We start from the raw sequence: 10,000 nt of genomic DNA, 5'->3' as shown, positions 1-10,000 counted from the left end.
TATAGAGTTTGTTTTCTTCCAGCTAATAATAATAATAATAATAATAATAATAATAATAATAATAATAATAATAATAATAATGGGTGATTTTTTTTCTCTTTTTCCACTTGGCTAAATTTTACATGTTCAAATTTATTTATATATTGAATGTGTGTGTGTGTGTGTGTGTGTGTGTGTGTGTGTGTGTGTAAAACATTTCGTGTCTTATCATTTACCAACGGAAAAGTTAGATAACACTACTTCTACTACTACTACTATTTCTACTACTACTACTACTACTACTACTACTACTACTACTACTATATATTACTATGCATTATTCTGGCTTCTTGATAGTAATGAAATATTCAATACCTACTTCTACTACTACTACTACTACTACTACTACTACTATTCCTACTGCTATTTCTACTACTTCTGCTACTACTACTACTACTACTACTACTACTACGTCTACTATTCCTACTACTACTACTACTACTACTACTACTACTACTACTACTACTACTACTACTACTACTACTACGTCTACTATTATATAACAAACCCACACGAATGAGAAACCCCAATAAAAGTTAATATATATTCATCACCATCACCACCACCACCACCATCACCACCACCACCACCACCATCACCACCACCACCACCATCACCACCACCACCATTACCATATCAACACCATAATATGCACACCACCACCACCTCCATAACCTTCACACACACACACACACACACACACACACACACATACACACACACACACAGCTAATACATATACACATACACGCACACGAGCACATGAAATTAGTAACACACACACACACACACACACACACACACACACACACACACACACACACGCACACACACGCACGCACACCCAAAACCAGAGCAAACCGGCAAAGAAAAGATCGTTAGGAGAGAAAAAAAAAAAGACCATTCTCAGAAACAATCAATCGCACCAGAAAGAGAAATGAAAATAAAAATAATAATGTCACTAGAAACTCTGATGTCATTCACAACAGCAAAAAATAAGACACTGAAGAAATAATAATAATAATAATAATAATAATAATAGGTTAAATATATCACCAAACACACACACACACACACACACACACACACACTAGCTTACACTTTCTTTGTATGTCACGTGACCAGTTCTTCGCCGCCTCCTCCTCCTCCTCCTCCTTCTTCTTCTTGTGCTCCTCTTCTTCTTCTTCTTCCTCCTCCTCCTCTTCCTCTAGTTCTTGTTTCTTCCTTCACGGCTTTATCACACTCACTTAATTCACTTGTTTTTCTTTTCTTTATTTTCTTTAACACTGTTTTCTTTTATTTTCTTCTGTTTTTCTCTTTCACAACTTTATTATCCTCCGATTTGAACGTGAGAACACTGGAAATAATGAGAGCTAGAGAGGAGGAGGAGGAGGAGGAGGAGGAAGAAGAGGGAGAGGAGGAGGAGGAGGAGGAAGAAGAGGAGGGACAGAAAACGTTTGAAACATGGCGAATTTAAAAACCACACGAGACAAAGAGAGAGAGAGAGAGAGAGAGAGAGAGAAAATTACACAAACGGAGAGAGATAGAGACCTCCCTACCTTCTCTCCCTTTCCTCCCTCTCTCACACACTTCCCTCCGTCTCTCCCAGTCCCTCCAAGCTTACCTCCACACACACACACACACACGCACACACACCTTGCCGGACAACCAAAGACCTCAAGGGAATGAAAATGTAAGGGGGCGCTTCGCTATTTCTGAGGGACCCACGATACCGTTTAAAATCTTCTCTCCCTCTCTCCCACACTTCTCTCCATCCCACACCGTGTCTCTCTCTCTCCTCCCTCAGCACCTCCAGTCTTTCCTCCAACACACGCCTTGCCGGAGAACACAACCCAAGGCCTGGACACAAGGGGGCACTTCGCTAAACTTGAAAAACACACAGAACTCCTAAAACCTTCTCTCCCTCTCTTCCACACTTCCCTCCATCCCTCCCCCAGCACCTCCAGTCTTTCCTCCAACACACGCCTTGCCGGAGAACACAACCCAAGGCCGGGAAACAAAGGGGCACTTCGCTAAACTCCAAAAACACACACATCTAAAATCTTCTCTCTCTCTCTCTCTCTCTCTTCCACACTTCCCTCCATCCCTCACCGTGCCTCTCTCTCCTCCCTCAGCACCTCCAGTCTTTTCTCCAACACACACCTTGCCGGAGAACACAACCCAAGGCCGGGACACAAGGGGGCACTTCGCTAAACTTGAAACACACACAACACTGCTCTAAAATCCGTGAGCTAGGAGTGTGTGTGAGTGTGTAGGTTGGAGAGTTCGTGTGATGTGTGGTGTGTTGTTACTCCTGACGTACACACACACACACACACACGCACACGCACACACACATACACAGCCCCATTACCTCCTCCTCCTCCTCCTCGCGGCCCCTCGCTCTCCCAAACTGTCGTACTGCAATGAACTTTCCGAAGACACTTCTGTAAAGTTTTCTCTCTCTCTCTCTCTCTCTCTCTCTCTCTCTCTCTCTCTCTCTCTCTGTGTGTGTGTGTGTGTGTTTCATTCCTATTTCCAAATCGGTTTTTTATTAGTATTTAGTAACCTCTCTCTCTCTCTCTCTCTCTCTCTCTCTCTCCCTCTCTCTCTCTCTCTCTCTCTCTCAGTGTTTCTTCGTTTTTTCACCGTTTCAAGGTAGGGCACTGAGAGAGAGAGAGAGAGAGAGAGAGAGCACAGCTGATTTTTGCCTCAATCTCACATGCCTCCTCTCTCTCTCCCTCTCTCTCCCTCCATCCCTCCCTCCATTCTCCTTCATTATGTCCTACACTTCTCCATTTTCTCTCCTCTCTTTCTCTTTCTTCTTCTTTATCACATTTATTAATTTTCTCTATTTTTGGGTTTTTATCATTCTTTTTTTTCTTCTTTTTTTTCTTTCTTTAATTTCTCTAACCAATTAATTTTTTTCCATTTTTTTTTCTTCATTTATTTTCTTTCTTCTTTTTTTCTGAATTTTCTCTTACTATTTTTTTTCTTATTTTCTTCATCTTCATTTATTTTTTCTTTTCTTTCTTTAATTTTCTTTTACCAATATATTTTTTTCCTGTTTTTCTCTTTTTATCATTTTTTTCTTCATCTTCATTTATTTTACTTTCCTCATTTTCTTTTTCTTCTTTTCCTCTTCTATCTTGTTTTCTCTTCCTCTTCCTTTTCTTCTTCACATTTTATTTTACCATTATTTATTATTTTCATTTTTCCCTGTCTCTTAATTAATAGGAAAGGAGGAAAATATACGAGGAAGAAAATAAAAACGGAAAATGAAAAGGTTGAAAATTGAACAAGGAAGAAAAAGAAGAAAATATGAAAAAGCAAAAGAGGAAAAAGTAATAATCTTAATTCTGTCTTCTCTTCTTCTCTTTTATCTCAGTTCTTCGTCTTTGTCTTCTTTAATCTTTTTTTCTTTCCTCTTTTCTTTCTTTCATTTCTTCTCTTCTTTCCTCCTCTTTCTTATCTTTTCTCTTCCTCCTCTCCTATCTCCTCCCTTCTCTCTCCTCTCCTCTTCAAATCTCTTTCTTCATCTTCTCTTCTTTATATAACATCTCCTCCTCCTCCTCCTTCTCCTCCTCTTTTTCCTCCTCTTCTATCCATAATATTGATACACATACAAAAAAAAATAATGGAAAAAAAATAGGAGAGAGAGAGAGAGAGAGAGAGAGAGAGAGAGAGAGAGAGAGAGAGAGAGAGAGAGACACACACACACACACACACACACACACACACACACACACGTTTACCACCCAAATCAACACAGACTAAAAAAAAAAAGGAAATAAAATACAAAATAAAATACAAATACAACAACAACAACAACAACAACAACAACAGTAAACCGCCTCAAAGAAAATCAATATTACACATTGCAGTCTGTTATTACCCCCCACCCCCCCACCCACCCCTCCTCCTCCTCCCCCTGCCCCCCATATAACAATAGTAGTAATATTGATAATAGTAAAAAAAAAAAGGAGAAGATAAAGAAGGAGGAGGAGGAGGAGGAAGAGGAGGAGAAGAAGAAGAAGAAAAGTAGTAGTAGTAGTAGAAGTAGAAGTATAAGAATTAGTAGTAGAATTAGTAGTAGTAGTAGTAGTAGTAGAAGTAGTAGTAGTAGTAGTAGAAAGAAAAGTAGTAGTAGTGTGTGTAGTGTAGTGTGTAGTAGTTGTAGTTGTAGTAGTAGTAGTAGTAGTAGTAGTAGTAGTAGTAGTAGTAGTAGTAGTTGTAGTAGTAGTAGTAGTTGTAGTAGTAGTAGTAGTCGTAGTAGTAGTAGTAGTAGTATTAGTATTAGTATTAGTAGTAGTAAGAGAAGGAGGAGGAGGAGAGGAAGCAGGAAGAGGAGGAAGAAGAAGAGGAGTATAACAAAAGAAGTAAAAGAAGAAGAAGAAGGAAGAGGAGAAAAAAAACAAGAAAAAGAAGAAGGAAAAGAAAAATGTATGTATATGTGTGTGTATGTATGTATGTATGTATGTATGTATGTATGTATCGTCTCTTATACAGTATACATAACATCAATCATTTCTCCTCACAATATACTTCCCAACACACACAGAGACCCATACATTTATTTACTCATTTATTTATTTATTTACATAGTCACGTTATATTTAGCATCGTTCCCCCTCTTAAGATGTACATGACAGCCATTTTCTCTCAATACACGTAGTAACACAGTATAGAAGGGAAGACAATGATATATATATATACTTCTTTTTCTATATAATAACTTACCTTCAGTAGTAGTAGTAGTAGTAGTAGTAGTAGTAGTAGTAGTAGTAGTAGTAGTAGTATAGAAGAAGAAAAGGGAGGAGGGAGAAGAGGAGGAGGAAAAGGAAATAAAGAAGAAAGACAAACTTCATTCAATAATAATAATAATAATAATAATAATAATAATAATAATAATAATAATAATAATGTGTGTTGCTGCTGTTGTTTTTGTTGTTGGAAAGTATGTGTGTAGGAAGTTAGGGGGAGAGAGAGAGAGAGAGAGAGAGAGAGAGAGAGAGAGAGAGAGAGAGAGAGAGAGAGAGAGAGAGAGAGAGAGAGAGAGAGAGAATAAGCAAGCCTCCCCTTAAATCAGTGTTTGAGTAACTAAAGAAAACGTGCCTTTCAGGGTGGCCATCACTATTTTATGAGAGCGACGGGAGGCAGAGAGGAAAGGGCGAGGAGAGTAAGATTGTTTTTCTTTTTTTTTACAACAAAGGAGACGGATCAAGGGCAACAAAAAGAGTGTAGAAAAAAAGCCCGCTACTCACCGCTCCACTCCGCTCATCGAGATTTACAGAGATTTACACTAATCAGATGGCTCCAAAACGCTGCATTTCTACTCTAGTTGATATTAAGTTGAAGGAAGTGACGGTCGAGCTTATTTTTGAAGGAGTCAATCGTGTTACACTGGACCACTGACGGTGGGAGCTTATTCCATTCTCGCACTACAACGTTGGTGAAGAAAAATTTGGTGCAGTCTGAATTTACTTGTCTACATCTGAGTTTTACGCCATTGTTCCTCGTACGCAAAGTGTCATCGATCATAAACAATGTTGATCTGTCTACATTCGTGAAACCATTAAGTATTTTAAAACATTCGATCAGTTTTCCTCGGAGGCGACGTTTCTCAAGAGAGAACATGTTAAGGGTGGAAAGCCTTTCTTCGTAGGATTTGTTGCGCAAGGAAGGGATCATTTTTGTTGCCCGACGCTGAACACCTTCTAATTTAGCAAGGTCCTTTGCATGGTGGGGAGACCAAAACTGTACCGCATATTCCAAGTGGGGTCTGACTGAACTATTGTAGAGCGGGAGTATTACATCTTTATTCTTGAATACAAAGTCCCTTTTAATGAAGTCCAACATTCTGTTCGCTTTATTTGCTGCATCGATGCATTGCTGTGAGAATTTGAGGTTTGACGCGATTTTGACCCCCAAGTCCTTAACGCACTGAACGCTTTTGAGTTTAACGCCGCGCATTTCGTAATCGAACTTCATATTCCTTGTTCCAACTTGAAGGACCTGGCACTTGTCTGCGTTACAGGGTATCAGGACACCTCTCCTCCCGAAATTGACCTTTCTTTCGGCCACCTCTTTTGATTCCTTTTTTGGGAGCAGCAAGTAGCGGGCTTTTTTTATTATTGTTTCATTTTTTTGTGCCCTTAAGGTGTCTACTTTGTTGTAAAAAAAATAAAAAATAAAATAAAAAATCTCCCATCTATCAGACCAAGCTGAAATTTTGTGCAAATCCTCTTGGAGGCTTTGCCTGTCTTCGTCAGTATGAATCGGGTTACCAATCTTTGTGTCGTCTGCAAATTTACTAATGCGATTATTGAGTCCAACATCCACATCGTTGATGTAAATAAAGAACCGAGCCCTGAGGGACGCCACTAGTGACCGGCGCCCACTCTGATTTAAATCCGTCGATCACCACTCTTTGTTGTCTGTTGCTCAACCAATTCGCGATCCATTAGTTTACTTGACCGTCAATACCTATTTGCTTTAATTTGTAAAGTAATTTATGATGTGGGACTTTAACAAACGCTTTCTGGAAATCAAGATAGACTACGTTCAGTGATTTGGTTACGTCATAAACAGTGAAGAGGTCGTTACAAAAGGTTAATAGGTTTGATAGGCAGGATCTTTTGTTACGGAAGCGATGTTGTGAGTCCCAATTAATGAGTGGCTTTCAAGGTAACTCACAATTTTGTCTCTAATTATGAGAGAGAGAGAGAGAGAGAGAGAGAGAGAGAGTGTTATGACATGTGCGGAGGAAGAGAGATACTGCATGGCATATCAGAAGGATAGTGTGTGTGTGTGTGTGTGTGTGTCGGGGTAGTACTCACGGCCAGAAAGGCGGGGCGGGGCGGGGTGTCGGGCAGCGGCAGGTTCTCGGGGATGGGCGCCACGGTGGGCGCCTCGGAGGCGGAGGGCAGGCGGGGCCGCCTCATGGGGCCGATGTAGTCTGCCGGGGGCGTGGGCGGCCCCGGGGGACTGCTGCCCAGCGGGGGGGGGCCCATGCCGGAGAGTGGCAGCGCCGTGCCGTTGAGGGGGCCGCACCCCAGGGGGCTGCCCACCACCACCCCCGCGAACAGCCCCCCGCCCCGGTGCATGCCCTCGGCGGGGCGGGGCACGGGGGGCGACGCGGACCGCTGCCGGCACAAGCGGGGCGGGCGGGGCTGAACGTCACTGTAGGCGCGGCGTCGGGGCACGGGGCCCCCCACCTCGGCGGGGGCCGGCGGGTCTGTCCACAGCATGATGGGGTAAGTGGGGGAGGGGACACCTCACACCATCACGGCGACCCGCCCACCGCCACTGATGATGATGGTGGTGATGCTGGGCCGGGCAAAGATGGGGCGTGATGCTGCTGCTGCTGATGATGATGATGGGGACGACCTGCAGGAGGAGAAGGCAGAGATGAGGCGATGACACAACACACACACAGAAATAAATATATACAAAAAAAGCTCCTCTGTAAGAAATAAGAGTGACCAAAAGAGAGGCCAGTTTCGGGTGGAGACGTGTGTTGATAGTGATATGCAATGCCCCGGGATTTTCTTATTTTTCTATTCCCACTGTTTTCCAACACGTCCTCTGCGTGTATCGAAACACACGAGAAATTAATCACGATCATGGTATTTGCCGGCTGCCTGGGATTGAACCCGCGACCAGCGTGACGGGAGAGCGCCACTCCTTACCGAGTCGGCCGAAGAGGTACCACACTGGCTAAGCGGGTTATGGGAGGCTCGTTCATCAGGCATAGTCGCCGCACTACAGACACTCCTCTCTTACCTAACGAAGAAAGTCTGGGTAACATTCCTCAACAGTTTCTAAACATTTTCTTCATTGAATTGCAGCAGCCACTTTTTGTTAAGGGGTTAAGTGTGATCATGCTTCTTCGTCTGTATTTCCTGGATATATTATTAATTTTTTCCTTACCCAAGCACACACTGGACAAGGCTTTCGTAGGAGTTTTGGGCATTTCTAGACATAGTACTTTCATGACCCTGGTGGTAATTTGACCCTTCCTCTGTACCAAGACCCTAAAACAAGTGCTCATTAAAACCTGATTGATCTCCTTTTTAGCCTTTTAAAATAACTGATGTAAGAGGTGAAAGCATCTGAGATTACCGACATCACACTTGACCCAAACCCACGTCTCCTGACCCACGACTTACTTCACTCTACCCTGCAACGCTACATTTTCTCTGCCACACCAGTAACGTTTTCTATTATAACGTTTAAAGGGCAGACATCTCTAATAGTCAAGCCCTTCAATGCGTATCCTAAATCACACAATACCATAAATAAATAAATATATAAATAGAAAATAAAACATAGATGACAGAAAATAGAGAGGACACAAATAAAAACGAAGATGGATTGAGAGAGAGAGAGAGAGAGAGAGAGAGAGAGAGAGAGAGAGAGAGAGAGAGAGAGAGAGAGAGAGAGAGAGATAATTAGGGGTCTTAGTGAGCTCTGATCTTCCTCCAAGGGCACAATGCATTCAATCTAGAAGGCTCCTTTGACCCTAAGCTCCCGTGTATCTAACCCCACCTAATATCACTGTCCATGAATTTATCTAGTCTATTTTTGAATGTGACAATTGTATTGGCACCCACCACATGACTGCTAAGCCTATTCCACTCATCCACAACCCTGTTAGTAAACCAATTTTTGCCTTAGACCTCATCTTGATTATACGGTTCAGTTCTGGTCATCTTACTATAGAATGAATATCAAATTGTTAGAATCGGTGCAGAGGAGAATGACTAAGATGATTCAGGGGCTAAGAAACTTGCCATACGAGGAAAGACTCAAACAGTTAAACTTGCATTCTCAAGAAAGGCGAAGGGTGCGAGGTGACTGATCGAGGTTTATAAATGGATGAAGGGCTTTAATAAGGGGGATATTAGCAAGGTTCTGATGATAAGGGAACCAGGTAGGACACGTAGTAATGGGTTTAAACTGGATAACTTCAGATTCAGCAGGAACAGAGGCAAAAATTGGTTTACTAACAGAGTGGTGGATAGGTTAAGTGGAACAGGCTGAGCAGTCTTGTGGTGGGTGCCAATACAATTGTCACATTCAAAAATAGATTAGATAAATTCATGGACAGCGATATTAGGTGGGGTTAGATACACGGGAGCTTAGGGTCAAAGGAGCTGCCTTGTACAGACCGACCGGCCTTTTGTAGACTCCTATGTTCTTATGTTCTTATGTTCTTTTAAGAGAGAGAGAGAGGGGCGGGGGAAAGATGGGAAGGAGAGAAAAAGGAGAGGAAGAAATAGATAGAAAGGAAGAGATACAGATGGAGAGAGAGAGAGGGGGAGGGGAAAAGAGGGGAGGGAGAGGAGAGAGAAAAAGGGGGGTAGGGGGGAGAGGGGAGGGAAATGACCACATACCCTCCCTATAAGGTCAGTAATAAGGCTTAATAAAATATATCCTGTACTTGACATGACCCCCCCCCCTCTTTCCTCCCCTCCCCCCCTCCTCTTTATTCTCCTCCTATATACATCCCTCTCTCTCTCTCTCTCTCTCTCTGATTCAAACCACCTGCCACTCACAAATGGATGTGTAGATAGTGTAGTAGTTGCAGCAGCAGTAGTAGTAGTAGTAGTAGTAGTAGTAGTAGTAGTAGTAGTAGTAGTAGTAGAAGTAGTAGTAGTTTTTTGTGGATATAGAAGTTTTTTTTCTCTCTCTCTCTGCATTTTACCAATAAAGGAGGAGGAGGAGAAGAGTAGGAGGAGGAAAAGGAGAGGAATGGAGGAGCTACGGGCAAATGAAAGAAAGGGATGGAGGAAAAGGAGGAAGAGGAGGAAAATGAAGAGAGAGAGGGAAAAAAGGAGAGAGAGGAGAAGGGAGGAAGAAGAAAGAAAAGAAGAGAAATAGAAGAGGAGAAAGGAGGGAATGGAGGGAAGATGGAGGAAAGTGAGGGAATGGAGGAAGAGGAGGAGGAGAAAGGAAG

General features: G+C 42.4%; 1 protein-coding gene across 1 annotated transcript in view; it reads right to left on the bottom strand.

Annotated features, from left to right (window-relative positions):
• Nucleotides 1–10,000, bottom strand: part of LOC126984332 (basic proline-rich protein-like) — a 106,223-nt gene that overhangs the window by 86,295 nt on the left and 9,928 nt on the right. Inside the window, exon 2 of the mRNA XM_050837943.1 lies at nucleotides 6,879–7,428. Within this exon, the coding sequence (XP_050693900.1) occupies nucleotides 6,879–7,289 (411 nt within the window). The 5' untranslated portion in view covers nucleotides 7,290–7,428. The remainder of the gene's footprint in view (nucleotides 1–6,878; nucleotides 7,429–10,000) is intronic.

This window comes from Eriocheir sinensis, chromosome 57 (assembly GCF_024679095.1).
Source record: "Eriocheir sinensis breed Jianghai 21 chromosome 57, ASM2467909v1, whole genome shotgun sequence".
Taxonomy (NCBI): domain Eukaryota; kingdom Metazoa; phylum Arthropoda; class Malacostraca; order Decapoda; family Varunidae; genus Eriocheir; species Eriocheir sinensis.
The sequence above is the reverse complement of the archived record's forward strand: the minus strand, read 5'-3'. Positions and strand labels throughout refer to the sequence as shown.